This window comes from Polypterus senegalus, chromosome 2 (assembly GCF_016835505.1).
Source record: "Polypterus senegalus isolate Bchr_013 chromosome 2, ASM1683550v1, whole genome shotgun sequence".
In the NCBI taxonomy this organism is placed as follows: Eukaryota; Metazoa; Chordata; class Cladistia; order Polypteriformes; family Polypteridae; genus Polypterus; species Polypterus senegalus.
In genome coordinates, this window is record NC_053155.1 from 178,705,464 (window position 1) to 178,725,922 (window position 20,459).

The 20,459-nt window shown below is 38.6% G+C and overlaps 1 protein-coding gene across 2 annotated transcripts in view; it reads right to left on the minus strand.

The window, feature by feature from the left end:
- The window catches only part of znf654 (zinc finger protein 654), a 95,173-nt gene that overhangs the window by 8,468 nt on the left and 66,246 nt on the right, over window positions 1-20,459 (minus strand). For both annotated transcript variants that reach the window (XR_005632652.1, XM_039744978.1), the window contains exon 8: window positions 7,775-11,183. Coding sequence is in view for 1 of the 2 variants with exons in the window: in XM_039744978.1 (XP_039600912.1) it covers window positions 7,775-11,183 (3,409 nt within the window). In the remaining variant the exon portion in view is untranslated. The remainder of the gene's footprint in view (window positions 1-7,774; window positions 11,184-20,459) is intronic.

Here is a 20,459-nt window from a genome sequence, read left to right on the forward strand (position 1 = left end):
GGTTACCTGGGGCCTCATGCATAAACGGTATATACACAGAAAAATGCTGCATAAGTCCATTTCCATGCTCATTTTAAGATGTATAAAAAGTAAAGTTTGCATAAAGCTGCGTACATTTTCACTGAAGCCTTAGACCATGCCTATGCAGATTTCTTCTTGGTTTTGCAAATGGGTGGCATCCAACGTCAGCCGTGCTACTATTTCTGTGTGGGCTCCCTTTCTTTTTTAGATTTACATGCAATGACGCGGGCTTTATCAAACACACAGAAATTAATTGCATACCTCGACAGTAATCATTCTGTAACAATATAATGGTCATTGGAATGGACAAACTATTCCAACTACCATGGCTGCTTTAGTGTTATTATAAGACATCGCAAATGGAAGAATTAGAAGAGAGTATATTTATAAGATCATATGGACTTCCTGTCCCCATGATGATGACTGGCTTCTAAATAACTTTAGATTTCCAAGAGCTATGGAGCTGTGTGCTGTTAGGTATACTTGATAACATTTTATGATGAAATGCATTAAAGTATGTACATTACATTTTAGAGATAAATTGTTAACTTCATTTAAATAACATATACTGTTAATAATTAAACATGATGGCGCAGTGGAAGTGCTGCTACCTCGCAGTAAGGGGGTCACATCCCAGGTGTCCCCTGCCTGAAGCTTGTATGTTTTTCTGTTGGGTTTGCTCCACATGCATCGGTTTTCTGACAAAGGAATGTAGCTTAGGGGATTTGATGATGCTAAAGTGATACTACTAGCGTATGTTTGTGCATTGTATTCACCCTGCGTTTAGCTGGCACCCAATCCAAAGATTGTTTATGCCTCACGCTTGATGCATGCTGGAACTGTTGCGACACTGGATGGACAGAATAATTAAACATTGTGGCAGATGACCAGGGACCTTGCTCCACTGGGACACCTGGAGCAGGGAAGGGCCGAGAGAGGGGTAATATCTCACCTGGGCGCAAGAGGGCATCCCCCCTGGATTCCACCAGGGGGCACCAGGATGGTTCCTGAGCCCTGGAGAACAGCACTTCCGCCTAGTATTCTATATATATATATATATATATATACACACACATATACATATACACACACACATATACACTCAGGTTTTCAGGCTGCTCTGTAATATAAGCCCTAGTCAAGATCATCAGCCGAAAAGTAAGGCGCCGAAAGTCAGGCTTACACTTTACACAATGCGACGCGTGTGCCCGAAACATTCATTAAATTCTGAGGAAACCTTGCCACAATATCTCTGAAAAGTGTGTTTAATGATTACATCCATCAATTTGGTGATGCACCCATTCCAGCAGCATCAGCGCAAGACAGAAACAAAATCCCTCGACGGGGCATCAGCTCATCGCAAGGTGAACACATGCACACACACATAAACTGGTGTTATTGTAGCTTCACCAAATCCCCAAACCTTCTTGTCTTTCGATGGAAAACTGAGCACAGTGTGGAGACCCACCAGGAAAATATGCAAGCTCCAGGCAGGGATCACAAGGGATGTGACTCCCTGCAAGATAGCAGCGCTACCACTCGGCCACCGTGCCACCCAATATGTATAACTATTAACAGTATTCATTATTTAAACAAAGTTAACAATTTATCTGTAAAATGTAACATACATATTTTAATGCATTTCATCATGAAAGTGATATCAAGTATAAATCTAAGAATTATAAATGTGCAGAGTCAGCTGGAATATCATAAATTTAATGTGTTCTGTGAGGCGATCTATTGCTGCTGTCAGGTGAGGAGGAAGCCCCAGAAGTGCGTAGTGATTTAACAAATGGGTCGGTTTTAAGATGACGTTTACGATGGTCTGTTTTAATGATCAAGTAAACTAATGAGGTTAAAGCCGAAATTTTTACTTTAATCACAAAATAGACATTTTCATTATGTCCTTATTTTTTTTCTCTGTGGCTCAAATAAGCCGTGTTCATTCTGACGGTAGATGGTATGTGGGACTTAAAATATATCGCATCATTACTTTAGGAAATATGCTTGAAACGCTTGAATATAAAAGCACCACAAATTAATTTGTATGTCGGCATTTTGCTTCACCACATCAAACATCGAAGTGTGCACCTCGATCCTATAGGATCATAAAAGCAGCTGATGTAGCAAGAAATTCAGCCTGGAATAAAGGGTTTGAAAGTGGAGAGTTATGATGATATTACAGCAACTAAAATGTACTTTTTTTTTTTTTTTATTAACTTGCTGTCTTATCGGGAGGTTTGGTGAACATCAACCCCTTTTAGAGTATGCCTTTGTAGCATAAGAAATTAATTTCTACCAATTAAAATCTGTGACTGTCACAGGACTTATCATTTTGGGGAACAATTGAAGTATAACTGTGGTGAATGGTAAAGGAATAAATTAACTGAATTTATAAAAAAAATTCCTACTACCACACCTTTTATACATTAACTCATGTTTCACTTTACACTAGAATTACCAAAGCCTACAAAAACAACTTGCAATCCCAGCCCATCTTAAATCCCTTCACACCTCTCCGTCAGCATCTTTTGTCTTGTAAATGTGTCGATCAACACAAGCAGCAAGCAGCCTGCTATACCATCCCCCACCACCCATCGCCGCAGCTCAATCCACAAAGAAGGTTCTCTGTGTTCAGTATTTATCTTGGAGTGAACTGCCTGTAGTTTAAGAAGGTAAATAATGTATTTGGGTAAATATACATTTGGAATACATACATTTCACGTGTGTTCCATGTCTACAACAATCTATGTTAACACATCATTAAAACAGAAACATTATTCATGTTTTAGTAATAACTGACAAAATCACCTGAATAGTACCAATCAGAAAACATCACTAAACTAATGCAATGTTATTTTAAAGCTAACAGCATCAGATCATAAAATGATTTCTTCAAAATGTAACATATTTGTCTTTTTTTTCCCCCCAGTGCTGTACTGACATCATGGACCAGTTTGAGCAGGATGTGGGTGGCCGGTTGTTGTGTGCTACAACATGTTTGACCTGGCAGCGATAAATGCAAATGTACTATCCAAGGCATGCACGGGGTCCACTGAGAAAAGAAGCAGAGTAACTTCGTCGTCGCTTCTCATAAGAAAAGATGATGGAAAAAGAGGATGCAATAATGACAAGCTTTTGTTCCAAGACAACCGCTTCACCCAGGAAAGCAAACTCAGTCAGTGTCAGAAGCTCCTTAAATGTAACAGTAACCACAGCATAGAGAGAGGTGTGTACACTGCAACAGGTACACATGTCGTAAATATAAGGACAGTCCTTAGTTGTGTGGGAATAGTTAACATTTGAATTTGAGGACTGTATATAGCGCGGCAGTGACCTCTGTATCATTCTTTCCTCTGCATGTCCTGGATTACAAAAGAAACCGCACCATGTATCAAAATGTGGAGACTGGGCAGGATCGGAGAGAGATTGGGTTGGGGGGAGGGTATTGGGTTTTGGGGACAGAGATATAAAAAAAATAAATGCAGTCACTAATTACAACCGATAGAAAGTATGCAAATTAATATGAATAATCGGTGCCACAATGTTTTCTGAAATGTACTATACAGGTCATAAAATGAATTATTTCAAATATCATATATACATATGTCTCTGTTTTTTGTCAGTTAGGCTTTGACAGCATGGACCATAAGGTGCATACTAATTCAGCATAAGCAGGAACACTGAATAAAAAAAATTCAAGTGACAATGAGATACCAAGAAGGCATGATTCACCAGCATTTGTGTGCCAGCTTTTATCGCTCCAGAACAGAGAATTCCAAGCTCCATTGTCTCAAAACACCACTCACATCCACAGTTACTCCCAGTTTCAAATAAAAACTAACAGCGTCAGATCTGGGGTGGTGGTTGGTTGTACAGTGATCATGACTGAGAGAATAAAACTGAACAAAAAATGCTAACCTTTACAAGTACTATAAATTTACACCTTTTTTATTTTATAATATTAACAATAAGAGCAGCTCACTACTCAAAATGGTAAATTTGTGAGGCTGCCAGGATCGAACTGGCAAACTCTTGATTACAAGTCAGTAGTTCTTACCACTGCACTACGAAAGCTGTCGTATTATACTTGTACCTTTTGTGAAAGTGTTTATTTGATATATGGACTTCAGGCTTCACACATTATACAGTTCATGTCTACATTTTGTCATTTACTACAAAAACATGAAAAACATTTGTTTTAATGACGTGTTTACATAGATTGTTGTAGACATGAAACACACATGAACTGTAAGTATTCCAAATGAGGATATTATTTACCCTCTTGAACAAAGGTCACTAATAGGCGGACTGCGATTCGGGTCTGGACCCAGACCCAGAACAGACATATCACTGAGTTTTATTTAGTTTTGTCAGAGATTACATTTTTACCGGCAACTCTTCTCGGACAGTGTTTCTACATGGCTACTCAGTGAAAGGGGCCTCGTACATCTCTCTAATTGGCCAGTACTTATTGTTTTCATGGGTTCCAGTTGGTTGGGTTTAAGCATGAAAACTGAGATCGGTCAAGGCGAAGGCAAGAATGTCAGCCAATCACAGGCAGAGTAGGGCGGGCCTTCACTGAATAGAGGCATGGAAAACCTGCATTCCGCGTGAAAACAACTGGCACTCTTGCGGCAGCGGCAGTGACAGGGAGAGAAAAATATAAAGGAATGAAAAGACAAGAGAGAGAAAAGCAGCAAAATTGTGCATGAATGTGCCATGGCTTTTGCTAAACAGCGGAAGCTTGACACTGAAAACCGGGAATTTAATCCGGAATGGACCAAGGTGTTTATGTTCATACTTCCCGTAGGAAGCTCGAAACCGCTGTGTCTTATCTGCACGGTGGCAGAGGTTAAAAGTGGGAATGTGAAACGCCACTATGAAACTAAGCACAAACTTACATTTGAGAAAAGTTAACCACTAAATTCGGTAGTTATGCTACAGAAAATAAGTGATTTTAAAGCCAACTAATGATCGGTCAACAAGGATTTTAAAACTGGCCAACAACTTGCTAACGAGTGTTCCCTTAGAGTTGCATGGATTTTGGGACGTCACAAAGAAACATTCAGGGATGATAGTCTTCACACATGCCTGAGGATGGCACCAACACCATTCCAGCACAGATTTAAAATCCTGGCAGACCAAGCAAGATCTCACTTCTCTCACTGAAGAACAGAAAGTAGGTAGTGGGATACAAGGGAAAGAAAGAGGGGAAGATACGTTCAGTTATTTAAAGATTTTCAGATTTACCACGAAACTGGTTAAGCCTGTTCAGTTGTGATATTAAAAACTCTTATATATTTTATTTTTATAAGAGGCCAAGTCTTATTGTTTGTTGATATGTTAAAACTTACTATGAAAGTACTTGTATAATTCTCAGTTGAACATCAAATTTACCTTGCTTTTGTTATTTATTTTTTCTTATTTATTATTGTATGTAGCCCTCCAGGGTCCAGAGTTGCAGTGAAAATAAATAATGTTGAAATGGCATTGAATTATAGCTTTCTTGATTTCATTTGAGTCTTTGACTTTTCGCAGTGCAGAAGTTGATACAATGGCAGTGCCATTTCAATACAGTGGTGTGAAAAACTATTTGCCCCCTTCCTGATTTTCTTATTCTTTTGCATGTTTGTCACACAAAATGTTTCTGATCATCAAAAACATTTAACCATTAGTCAAATATAACACAAGTAAACACAAAATGCATTTTTTAAATGGTTTTTATTATTTAGGGAGAAAAAAAATCCAAACCTACATGGCCCTGTGTGAAAAAGTAATTGCCCCCTTGTTAAAAAATAACCTAACTGTGGTGTATCACACCTGAGTTCAATTTCCGTAGCCACCCCCAGGCCTGATTACTGCCACACCTGTTTCAATCAAGAAATCACTTAAATAGGAGCTGCCTGACGAAGTAGACCAAAAGCACCTCAAAAGCTAGACATCATGCCAAGATCCAAAGAAATTCAGGAACAAATGAGAACAGAAGTAATTGAGATCTATCAGTCTGGTAAAGGTTATAAAGCCATTTCTAAAGCTTTGGGACTCCAGCGAACCACAGTGAGAGCCATTATCCACAAATGGCAAAAACATGGAACAGTGGTGAACCTTCCCAGGAGTGGCTGGCCGACCAAAATTACCCCAAGAGCGCAGAGACGACTCATCCGAGAGGTCACAAAAGATCCCAGGACAACGTCTAAAGAACTGCAGGCCTCACTTGCCTCAATTAAGGTCAGTGTTCACGACACCACCATAAGAAAGAGACTGGGCAAAAACGGCCTGCATGGCAGATTTCCAAGACGCAAACCACGGTTAAGCAAAAAGAACATTAGGGCTCGTCTCAATTTTGCTAAGAAACATCTCAATGATTGCCAAAACTTTTGGGAAAATACCTTGTGGACTGATGAGACAAAAGTTGAACTTTTTGGAAGGCAAATGTCCCATTACATCTGGCGTAAAAAACACAGCATTTCAGAAAAGAACATCATACCAACAGTAAAATATGGTGGTGGTAGTGTGATGGTCTGGGGTTGTTTTGCTGCTTCAGGACCTGGAAGGCTTGCTGTGATAGATGGAACCATGAATTCTACTGTCTACCAAAAAGGAAAATGTCCGGCCATCTGTTCGTCAACTCAAGCTGAAGCGATCTTGGGTGCTGCAACAGAACAATGGCCCAAAACACACCAGCAAATCCACCTCTGAATGGCTGAAGAAAAACAAAATGAAGACTTTGGAGTGGCCTAGACAAAGTCCTGACCTGAATCCAATTGAGATGCTATGGCATGACCTTAAAAAGGCGGTTTATGCTAGAAAACCATCAAATAAAGCTGAATTACAACAATTCTGCAAAGATGAGTGGGCCAAAATTCCTCCAGAGCGCTGTAAAAGACTCATTGCAAGTTATCGCAAACGCTTGATTGCAGTTATTGCTGCTAAGGGTGACCAAACCAGTTATTAGGTTCAGGGGGCAATTACTTTTTCACACAGGGCCATGTAGGTTTGGATTTTTTTTCTCTCTAAATAATAAAAACCATCATTTAAAAACTGCATTTTGTGTTTACTTGTGTTATATTTGACTAATAGTTAAATGTGTTTGATGATCAGAAACATTGTGTGACAAACATGCAAAAGAATAAGAAATCAGGAAGGGGGCAAATAGTTTTTCACACCACTGTATGTATATGTATGTATTATATATATATATATATAAATAAATTAACTGTAATGTATAAAGTATAATGCAACTTAAACAAGATGAGGCTGCGGACCTGTACATGACGATATTTTCTCTATCCGAAACTCCTTAAGCCATAATGGACTACCCCTGCTCTAGAACTCCAGGCAATTCACTCCAAGATAAACACTGAGCACTGAGAACCTTCTTTGTGAATTGCGCTGCGGCAATGGGATAGTAGGCTGCTTGCTGCTTGTGTTGATAAGACACATTAACAAGACAAAAGATGCTGACGGAGAGGTGTGAAGGGATTTAAGGTGGGCAGGGATTAAAAGTTTTTTTGTAGACTTTGGTATTTCTAGTGTTGTGTTTAATCACTGCTCTGTCTACAGATGAATGGTATATAGTAATTAAAGCAGGAATCAAAGAAACAATGTGGCAACAGAAAAGGGTGTTTACTGCATAAACATAATTTTAAGCTCAAACCATATATGGATGGACCATGCAGTTACAAAGATATCTTGTAGAAATGCACAGAATAGTACACCAGCATTGCAAATACGTAAAATAATTACTTACTTTCTTCATCTGAATCAAAGCCGAACAGACTCTGACATTTCTTTTGTGCAAGATGACTGTCCAGTGCTTCCAAGTCATTAAAAACAGTAAAGCATTTGCTGCACCTGTGCCTCTGAGTGTTGTGGCTCTCAGCACTTGCCTGCACACTAGCAGTAGAGTCTACTTTTTGCGAAGAGGTTTTCCTCCGCTTGGGCATGCTAATAAATTGTTCATCAAGGTAGCTGGAGGGTGGAGGCCTAACAAATGGCTTCTTGGAGATACAACCATAAGGAATTGCTTCTTCTGTAGTGACTTTTCTGAGAGGTGGTTTTGACAAAGAAGAATCCTTTACCGTGGAATTGCCAGTGTCATTTTGTGCAGTGTCAGCTATATTTTCGGGGGATATGGATGAAAGGTTTGTTCTTTCAGTATTCACTTCTGTGGTGCCCAAATCATGTATGTTTTCTGTGGATTTGTATACTTTTATAGTGCTTTCCACTTCTCCTAGATCTACATCAGGCTCTTTTTCATTTTTGCCGGTTTTATTTTCCCCGAGATTAGAAAAAGCTGGTGAAGTGTTGTGTTCTTCTCTATGACCGTTCAAAAGCGGTTCTGCTGAGGAAATGCGCATAACTAAACTTTTCTGGTTTTGCTCAATGTTCTCATCATCGTCTCCATTTGTGGGTACATTATGCTTTGAGGCTAGATTTTGCAAATATGTCTTTGGCTCCACAGACTCCATTCGAAGCTTCCAGTTAGGTAAAGGTGGTTCCTCCACAGCCACAGTTTTGTTACAGCTACTTGGAATTTGTCCTTGATCTCTGACAACTGCAGAGCTAAGTGTACATGAGTTCACATTTATTACCAACCTTTCTTCTACAGGTAGAGCAGGATAATGTTTACACTCATGTTCATGAAGCGCAGAACAATCAGAAAATGTCATTTTGCACTCCGCAAAAGCACACTGTAACTGGAATTCTGCATGGACTTTTAGGTGATTGCTAAGGTCTATAGCCGTCTTAAATCTTTCTATGCAATTCATCTGGAGGCAGAAGTACTTTTTGTCATTACCATGCCTATTAAGGTGATCTAAGTAGTGCTGAGGGTGAATAAATTTTCTTTGGCAGTACTGGCACTTTCCCTTGGACCACTTCATAATATACTCATGTGCCTTAACATCATGTTGATGTACTTTTCTTATATGCTTTTTAAGAGCCCACTTCCGGTTGAAAGATTTTCCACAATCCTGGGCAGGGCATTCAAATCTTTCTTCCTGCCCCTCACCTTTTTTCTTCTTAAGAATAGATCCATTAGGTCTAGGAGTCCCCATGGAATCTGTAAGTTTATCTGAACCACTTACAGAACTGTCAGGATTGTCATTTTGGCTTTGGGAAATGGTTTTGTGTTGGTTTATGTGGTTTTCAACTGAAGCGGACTGCTTGGGAATTTTCTGTTTATTTTTGAGATGTGGTGCAGATGGTTTATGTTCACAGTTTGTAGAAGTGCCATTTTCAACAGGAGTACAGCCACTGTCCATTTCCCCTGGCTGTGCAAGCTGCCGTCGTTTAATTTTCTTAACATGGGCCTTAAGATGCTTTAGCATTAGTGTCTGCCGCTTTATCTTTCTACCACAAACCACACAAGTGAAAGTCCCTTTATGTAAATGGCCCATTGCATGACGCATGATGTGTCCACCCAAAAATTCTCGGTTACACAACAAGCACCGATGCTTTGAAGCATGGTTGTTTGATGAACAAACGGAACAGGAATCTTTTTCAGAGTTGATTATACTGATAGGTAACACAACAGACTTATCTACTTCATGTATCTGTGTCTGAGGTGCAGAAGTAGATGGACTCACAAAGTTATTCGCAGTATTACTAGTTTGTTGGATACAATCACCCACTATATTTGCTTCCACGGTGAGTACTGCTACCTCCTTGTCCGTCTCTCCCAAAAGCGTTTGCTTAATATTTGACTGAGGGCTAACTTCTGTTGACACAGCTGACTGTATGGGAAGATCTTCTATCATTACTCCGTCTGAATGCCTAGATAAACTATCACAGGCTGCATCATTCATCTGCTGAGAAGATTCGTTTCCTCTTTGACAAGCGACATAAATCTGCTTCTCTTTAGATTGTTCATCTGATAGCTTAGATGGTATTACTGAAGCATCCCCAAGTGGCTGCATAGAGATCTCTGATATCCCTACTAAAGGCTGCATAACAGAAACCTCTTGAGACTCATTAGTTTTTAGTATTGGGTCTGCTATCGTATTTTGTTCAGTTTCATTTTCTATCTGTACTGTGATAGTTTCTGCCTTGCTCCCAGTGCTTTCGGAATATCCTCCGGTACCCAATTGTCCTAAAACTGGATGAAGATGATTTGACAATGTATGAATGGATGGAGCTGCATTTTCCAAACAACCATCCAACTGTATGTTACTGGGAACTGACATATTAATGGCTACTACTTCATTATTGGTTACTGAAAAGACCTCAGTTGACAAAATAGAAGCTGTTGGAGTTTTAGGTTCTATATGCAGAACTGGCTTTTCTAAAGATTCCTTTTGTTGTTTGGTCCAAGCAAACTTTTCTGCTTGGATTGCTAAATTTTTGGGAGGTCTACCCCTTCTGCGAATGCGGAGTATGGATGGCTTCCTTCCTCTTCTTTTGGGAGGTTCCTCCGGTGTTTTGTCTGTCCTCCTTATACAATACCGAGAGGATGCACTAAAGGATTGCCTTGGGGGACGTTTCTGTATTGCATCATGCTGTTTGAGAGAACCTTCTTGCATCATATCATGCTGTCTGAGGGAACGCCTACGGCAGCTATTATCTTGTTTTCGAAGACGGTATTTCAAAGTACCATTCCCAAGACTTTTAGCTGGAACTTCAACTGGCACACTATGGATCTGGGTGGAACGTGCGGGTCTCTTTTTTGACTGTGGTCGTAATGGACCACTTATTTCTCTAACAGGTTCTTTCGGATACTTGAGATGTTTTTTAACAGCACACTTATTCATTATTTTCTCGTCATCTTCTTGAAAAGAAACAAAAATAGCTTTCTCCCCCATTAACGGAAGACAGTTTGTCCGTAGCATAATTAGATTCCAAAACTCTGGATCAAAATATAGGCCTCTCTTTATAATCCGGAGCAACTCAAACCGTATGTGATTTCTGATCAGGCTCATGTCAACATGATATTCTTGATCTGGATGAATGTAAAGACAATAAACAATGTTGTAGGATTCTATTGTGCGCTCCAGGAAAAACACAGAGAGAGCACAGGCTCTGCATACTTCCAAATCATTTGGCAACAAATAAGCAATCATTTTGTAGACAAGAGATTTAGTCGTAGGATCACCACACAGGTCCATTTGTAGAGCATATGCACACAGTTCTACACAGAGCTGTAAGCCTTCAATGCCCAGCTGAAAACACAAAAAGACAAGATGGTAATTAAGAAACAGTCATCTGACACAACACAAAACAGCACCAGCTTCCAAAATGAAGCTGAAGCTGAAGCTTAGCGGTCTGAAGTATAAAATATACAAAACAACAAACAGGAAAAGGATACATAATCTTACAGATAATCCTACAGCAAGAAATGTAATTAAGTGTATCCAAAATGTTTGTATTTATTTCTCTTTTGGCAAAAAAGACAACACTTGCTAGCAAAAAGAAACTCCTAGTATAAAACTCGGTTCTTCATAATCTAGGAAAGAAGGAAAGAATGAGTTTTGAATTGAACTTTATTAATCAACAAATTATTTCCATTATCTTAAGTAAACCAAATAAAGAAAACCGCAACTCGCCCCAAATAGAAACTAATATCTAATTCACATTTCAAATAAGAAAAATCAAGTCATTACCCTCAACTCTACAAATTACCTCATGAACACACCATCTTTCCACAAAAGAATTTACATTTGTGGTCATTTTGTGGAATTTATATTCTAAGTACAGTCTGGTTTTCACAAGTTGCTGAAATATTCTTGTCATGTCACACTGCCTTTCACTTCTCTCGACATATAAACAGCCAGCTTGGTCTGTTCAATGAGAAATTAACAATTTGACAAGAGACACTCTTTGGGGGACTTGGGAGAGCAGAGACACTGGGGCCAGCTTGGTGGAACTTATATAGACCACCACTGAAGAAAAGAATTGGAGATTTGCAATGGCATGTGCTACAAGATGTCACTGCTGGTAATTCTTAAGTCTCACCGATTGATCCTTCAGTTACAGACACAATGTCCATTCTGTGGAGAGAGAGCGCTTCGCTTCTTCCACTGTTTTCTACAGTAGACTTAGACCTATTTTAACTGCTCTTAACTTGCCTTTTAATGATTGGAAAGGAAGAAAAGAGATACAGCCATACTGGTTAGAAATTGCCAAAGTAAATGGAAGTTTTTGATTTCCAAAGGACACTGGAATCTCTCAAGACAATGCACACAAACATGTTTTTAGTGTATAATTCTGGATGTAAATTATTCAGTTTTACAGTGATTTTACAAATCAATACCTTTAAAATTTTGTATAATATAATATATTCTAGTAATGAAGAGAATAAAGCTGTGCTTACTGGTGACATGAACCAAAAAGATGGGGAGACAAAGGCTGGTAGAAAAATAAAAATCAAAAGTTCTACCTAATATGATTACTAGAACTAAAATATACCACTCAACAATGTCTTTGTCAGATATATTGTGTTTTAAAGCTGATTAACGAGTATATTGCAATTACCTGATAAAGGTATGGTCTTTACATATGAATATTATACAAGGTAGTAAATTCATCTTGGGGAAAAATTCTACATAATTTCTTATTGCTCCATGCCTAAAACATTGTTTTAACTTATCAACAAGTAAGCAATAACAATTCAAAGAAGCAATATAAATTTTAAAAGGTGACAAAAACATATGAACCTCCTTTTGCTCAAAACATTGGAAATCTGATGATCAATGTTGAAAAAAGTGACCTGTGATTTACCATAAACAAGTTAAAGCAGTGGGTGGCACAGATGCCACACAGACCCAGTGTCATCGGCTGGAATCCCGTGTCCATATGGAGCATGCTCATTCTCTTTGTGCCTGTATGAGTTTCCGCTTCAGTTTTCTGCCCACATTCTCCACAATATGTTGGTTCGGCCAACTGGTGATGTCAAATTGTCATTATGTTAGTGAAAATCTGGGTGTGTATGTGAGTGAGCCCTGTCCAAGGCCATATCTGCCTTATGCCTGGAACAGTTTCTATCTCCCTTAGCAATCCTGAACAGATTTAAGTGGTTTGAAAACATTATGTTCTATGTTACAATTTAATTTATCAAACTGATCCCCTAAGTACTTCACAAATGTAGAACATCTGGCAATGATGCAGCATCTTAAAATATTGCAATTTCAGTCTGAGAGTCTTAGTTTAATCAGCAGAAACACCACAGAAACGTTCTTGGAATGGAGCTACTTTTGAAAACAAAATAAAGAAGTTATAAGTAAACTGATAGCTAACTGAGCTAAAGTATCCTGAAAGGGAAGTACAGTAATCCCTCCTCGATCGCTGGGGTTGCGTTCCAGAACCCCCCGTGATAGGTGAAAATCCGCGAATTAGAAACCATATGTTTGTATGGTTATTTTTATATATTTTAAGCTCTTATAAACTCTCCCACACTGTTTATAAACATTCCCTGCCCAGTTATACAGCATAAACCCTTTATATTCTCTTAGTTATTGGGTAAGATTCGTTGAAATTATGTATGTAAACACACTGTTTATATACTACACACAAACATACGTATCGTATATCATTGAGGAGATTTATTTAATACGTAATACAGTTTTAAACATATTGCAATTGATTTGGTAATATAAAAATAAGTGAAAAATCTAACACATGTAAATGCTGTACATAAAACCAAAATGTTATTTTAAAGACACTGTAGAGCGTCTCCGATATCACATATGTTACAGCCATTAAGATAGACAGGCCACCGGAAATAAATACCTACAATGCAAGAAAAATTGTATAAAATGTGTGTACAGTTACAATAAACGTATGTACAAAGTACGTAGAAAATTAGTTATGGGTACTCAGCAACAATGACACGACGACTTGTCCGATAACGATGAGTTTAATTTTACTGCACAAGAAAGGAGAGCGTTACAGCTCTTCTAAAGGAGCCTCTTCAGGCGATTGTGTTAGCACCGCCGTTGTTCTTCTTCCGGCAGTCTTCATTCCAAATCCCTAAAGCAGATTCCATCCGGACTACCGCCTTATTACATCTACTTACAACTCGTTTTGCTCCCTGGTTAAAGGACACTGCGGCCTTAGATCTTATATTCTTTTCCTCCTTTTTAAATAAAAAAAATCGTGGACTCATTGATGCCGTAACGGCATCCTGCAGTGGTGTAGCTGTTCCCTTACTTCAACATATCCAAAACTTTTACCTTTTCGGCAATCGTTAGCATCTTCCGTTGGCGCCAGGGCATGGCTCCTGAAGCAGCAGCAGATCGTTTTAGAGCCATAATGAAGGGCATGACTATGCACAAAGATAAACACAACAGTTAACTCTTTACACAGCGAAACACGTTGATGCTGAATGAGCGAGATGAGTCTTCCTGGTTAATGCAGTGGAATCGAATTCGGCGCTCCGTCGCTGAGCCAGCACACAGGAACTTAACTGCATGCTCTGATTGGGTAGTTTTTCAGCCATCTGCCAATAGCGTCCCTTGTATGAAATCAACTGGGCAAACCAACTGAGTAAGCATGTACCAGAAGTAAATTGTCCGCAGAAACCCGCAAAGCAGTGAAAAATCCGCGTTATATATTTTGATATGCTTACATATAAAATCCGCGATAGAGCGAAGTCAAGAAAGTCGAGGCGTGATATAGCGAGGGATTAATGTACAATGAGGAAATTAATCTTGGAATTATGACAATCCAAAGCAAGCTATCAAAATGCTCAGCAAAATGTTATTAAAAGTAAATATCAATTTTCAGCTTCAAGTCAAAATCATATTTTTGTTGTTTATTTTGCTAACTCAGAACCATGGTTTCAAAACATTATCGTTTTTTTGGTTCATTTCTAATATAACACTCCGCTTGCCAAGAAAACTGCATTGCCCTTTACACGAATAAAGTTAAGCGGTTTAATGTTTCTTTCATATTAAATGTAGGCACCTTGCTGGAAAATTAATTGAAACACAATAAAAACTAACTTCTTTCAATAACAAAGTCTATTGCAATTTCGAGTTTACCTGGGCATCACATCTGCTCTCGGTGTTGCCCAATTTTTAAACCCTAACATATACTTTATCTTAGATATAGATAAGGGGTAATAAAATGTTGTGACCCTAAACCTGAAAGAGATATTCTGCTGTGTGTATTTGGTAAGCAGTCAAAGATTAGTGAATGTGTATCTGAATTACAGGTTTCTAGGTGTACAGTTTATAGTGCATGTATCTTGTTTTATGTGCAAAGTCAGTATGGAGATCAAAAACCACAAAAATCAAGTTGTCATGCTATCTTTGAATTTGTAAAGTGTTACATGCATTAAAAAGGCAATGTAAAAAAAAAAAACAAACTCAATTTTTCAGCTACTGACAAAATTCCCTACCTCTACCCTAACACAAATGAACACTGGCATTGATCAAAATCACCCATCTCTTGCAGCTGTCCCCCCATATGCAACTGCAGATCACTGTATGATGTATTTACCTTATCCAAAACACCACAAATTTATGATTAAAATCAGTCCTTCTATTCAATTTGTCACCCTGAATACAACATTCACAAAATAAATAAAGTGAAAGCCTTTTACACAGACAAATGTGTTGTGGAATACAGAGCAAAATTGGACATCTTGAACTACTTTCTTTGACAAAGGTCAAAATAATTACAGGCAGTCCCAGGGTTCCGTACGAAATAGGGACTGTAGGTTTGTACTTAAGTTGAATTTGAAAGCCAGTCGGAACAGGTACATAAATTTAATACATGCTATTGTTGACTCACTGTAACCAAGTGTTCTGCCAATGAATGATGGAGTTTCATCTCTCTCTGACCTTTTTATTATTTTTACTTTATTTTCAATGGTACACTGTTCTTTTAATTGAAGGCTTCATTTTTTTCTTTAGCAAAGAGCTCTGATTTGGCCCTATCTGTCCAGAGTACATTCCCCAGTAGGATTTTGGGCGGTTCAAGTGTGTTTTGGCAAACTCCAGTCTGGCTTTATGTTTCTGTACCAGAAGTTCCATCCTCCCGTGCCTCCTACCACAGAACCCACTTTCATTGAGATGGTGAGCTTGGATCTGTGTGGCAGTTGATTGAGCTTCCTTTTCCATCATTAATGCAGTCCTCCAATGCAATCTTTCTTCAGTTTTTTCCTTCCGTTCATGTCCAGGGAGGTTGTCTATATTGCTGTTGACCTTAAACTTCTTGCATACAGTGGACAAAGGAACATTTAAGATCCCTGGAGATGGACTTCTAGCTGTGCAACTGTTTATGCTGTTATATAATTGTTTCTCTCCTGTTAAAGAATATTCTTTACTTTTCTCTATGCTTTTTCATGAAAGCATATAAAACACATAGCTAATCATCTTTTCTCTGTTCAAACTGGCTGAATATATGACTTTTAAATTGCCAGCACATTTAAGCTGTCATGGGTGATATGGAATACCAGTTACAGCAGGATAACCTGCTTGAAATTTTCTTACAACTACTAAAATATGCCAATAATTTTGTCAATACCTTTTTTGGGGTTCTTTGTGAAATAAGATTAGAGTTGGTTTTGTCACCTAAGTTTTTTGTGTAGTTCCGATGATCTATACTAATAAAAGGCAAAGCCCTCACTGACTGACTAACTGATTCACTCATCACTAATTCTCCAACTTCCCGTGTAGGTAGAAGGCAGAAATTTGGCAGGCTCATTCCTTACAGCATCCTTACAAAAGTTGGGCAGGTTTCATTTCGAAATTCTACGCGTAATGGTCATAACTGGAAGGTATTTTACTCCATTTACTGTAATGGAGTTGAGCTTGAAAGCCGTGGGGGCGGAGTTTCATGTGACATCATCACGCCGCCCACGTAATCACGTGAACTGACTGTCAATGCACTATGTAGAAAACCAGGAAGAGCTCCAAAATGCGCTGAAGAAAACATTCATTATATAATTGAGAAGGCAGCGAAACAATAAGAAGCGAGCGAGTGACATATACTACCATATTCATCAGTGCAGCTACTTCGGAAGCAAAGCAAGGTGTAAACCTAAACTTTAAGTTAATAAACAGGTTGCCGCTGGCGTTTTTCATGCCCACGGGTAATGCAGGATACAAGTTTAATGAGAGGACGCAGGATATAAACGAGAGTTTTGATCACTTTGTAACTAAGTTAAAATTGTAGGTGAAGGGGTGTGCTTATGCAAATTCCGAGAGACTCTGTTTGTGGGGGATTGACAGTTAAGGCGGGTGGAGGAGTCACGTCATCATATCCCCTCCCATTTACCTCATTTCGCTCTGAGCTGAGCTCCGCGGCTAACACCGTCTTCCGAAGCAACTTCACACTGCCACCTAAAGTCAAAACTTAAATATATAAAGTCAGCGTCGAATATATAAACTTAGCGCTGGAATATATAAAGTCAAATCTTGAATATATAAAGTCAGCGTCGGAATATATTGTCACGCTTGGATCACAGATTTGCACAGAGACACAGGAGGTCGTAGAAACAAGAAGGATTTTTATTCAAACACTGCAAACACATGAGCTTAAATGTGCTCCATGACAAGTCAGAGATGACAATTCCGCTAGGAGCAGAGAGAGAGAGCGATAAAAGCAAGCAAACAATCAATTTTCAACTGACAGGCGCTGCACAAGGCTTTTAAGTTAGCAGAGTATCGCACGAGGTTTGCATTACGTGTTATAGCGCAAGTGAGAAAGTAAGGAGCAATGTGAGGGTAGTCTGTGTTTCAGGGGTTGTGGTTTCCCCAGAGGCGTCTGTATCTTCTTGGGGTGCGATCAGCCCTCCAGCTCACACCCTCCCCCTCAGCTTTATTCACATTTTCGTGAATCAAGCAACTCTCTGTACCAGGTTCATTTAGTCTTGATAATACGTCTGCGTTGACGTTTTCAGAACCTGGTCGATGTTTTACTGTGAAACGGTAAAAGTTTTAAGCCCAGAAACCATCTCATGAGGCGAGAGTTTGTATCTTTCTGTCGGTATGACCATTGAAGTGGAGCATGATCAGTTACCAAAGTGAAGTTTTGTCCCCACACGTAATAGCGAAGCCCTCCAGCTCACAATATAAAATAAGCGCTGGAATATATAAAGTCAAAACTTCAATATATAAAGTCATCGTCAGAATATACAAAGTCAGTGCTGTAATATCCATCCATTTCCCAACCCGTTGAATCCGACCACAGGGTCACGGGGGTCTGCTGGAGCCAATCCCAGCCAACACTGGGTGCAAGGCAGGAACCAATCCTGGGCAGGGCAAATGCATCATTTTCAAAACATTAACCGAACAGTGTTTTTTTAATTTATTTTTCTGAATACGTTTGTTAACTTACTTCAGTTCAGAGTCGTTTCAATCAATATATTTCGACTTTGAGTTTATATATTCAGAAATGAGTTTATATACTTCGATGTTGACTATATATAATCAGGAATGACTTTATAAATTCCGACGATGACTTTATATATTCAAGTTTTGACTTTATATATTCCAGCGGTGACTTTATTTATTCAAGTTTTGACTTTATATATACCGACGCTGACTTTATATATTCAGAAAATCAATGTAATTGCCTGTTTCGCACCCCATAGTATAATGTGTGGGTGTATATATGTACACATGTATGTATATATACAGTAATCCCTTGCTATATCGCGCTTTGACTTTCGCGGTTTCGCTCTATCGCGGATTTTATATGAAAGCATAACTAAATATATAACGCAGATTTTTCGCTTCTTCGCGGGTTCTGCGGACAATGTGTCTTTTTACTTCCTGTACATGCTTCCTCAGTTGGTTTGCCCAGTTGATTTCATACAAGGGACGCTATTGGCAGATGACTGAGAAGCTAACCAATCAGAGCACGCAGTTAAGTTCCTGCTTGCTGAATGCAGTGTTAACCAGGAAGTCTCGTCTCACTCATTCAGCATCAACGTATTTCACTGGGTAAAGAGTTGTGCTCTTTTGTGTTTATCTTTGTGCATAGTCAAGCCCTTCATTATGGCTCCAAAACGATCTGCTACTGCTTCAGGGGCCGTGCCCAAGCGCAAACGGAAGATGTTAACGATTGCCGAAAAGGTAAACGTTTTGGATTTGTTGAAGGCTAGTACTTAGTACATGTACGTACGTTTAGTGTCACTGTACACACATTTACAGTATACTATTTTTCTTGCATTGTACGTATTTATTGCTGGTGGCCTGTCTATCGTAATGGCTGTAACATATGTGATATTGGAGACACTCAATATGTTTTAGGTTTTACTGTATATAAACAGTGTGTTTATATACATAATTTCAATGAATCTTACCTAATATCTAAGAGAATACAAAGGGATTATGCTGTATAACTCTGCGGGGAATATTTATAAACAGTGTGGGAGAGTTTATAAGGGCTTAAAATATATAAAAATAACCATAGAAACATATGGTTTCTACTTCGCGGATTTTCACCTATCGCGGAGGGGTCTGGAACGCAACCCCTGCGATCAAGGAGGGATTACTGTGTGTGTGTGTGTGTATATATATATATTATATATATATTAAATGCCAGCAGCACTCATGACAATGACAAAACAATTACGTTGTCAATCATGTTACGTTATTATTAAAATGTTTCCTTTTCTTTTTACTTCTCCGCTGCCAAGCGTGGGTATTTTGCATGTATATATACTATATATATATATATATATATATATATATATATATATATATATATATATATATTATATACATACACACACACACATATATATATATATATACACACACATATATACACACAAATACATATCTACATATATACACACACAGCTATTTCGTATTAGTGCAATACGCTGCTTGTTAAAACGGATAACTCCCGTTCTTACGTGCATGTCTGCGTGGATATTATGAACTATCGTATTTGTTCAAGTTCTATTTAAATTTTAAATAGAAGGAATTTTTATTTAGTCGACAGAAATATCTTTAGTAGGAATGGTAAAAACAGACAGGAATATTATTCGTGAATAAATCAACTCAAACCTTAAACAACTTATAATATTTTGCTCTCCATAAAAATATATCCTGTCAAAATTATACAAATTCAAATATGAACATGCTGCATAACAAAACCTGGAAATATAAATAAAATGTGTTCCTTTCAGCAATAACAAATCAAATCATTCAGTTGTCTTTGCTCATATGTCATTTTAGAGCTGGACGCCTGGCATCTTTATTTGGCCACAGGTTCGTTTCTGTTTGCTGTGAGGTTCTGTGTTGTGGAGATTCTCAGGATGGATTGCAGGTGCTCATCAGTGAGGCGACTCCTGTGTGCTGTTTTGTTAGTCTTTATCACTGAGAAGAGCTTCTCACACAGATATGTGCTACCAAACATGCACAAGGTTCGAGCCGCATGTAGACGGACTTTTTGTTCTTCAAAGTCACCATAGCCGTGCAAACTCAGTGCGCAGCGCTCAGTTTATCAGCAAAGTGGGTATTTGGGAACACCGTAGT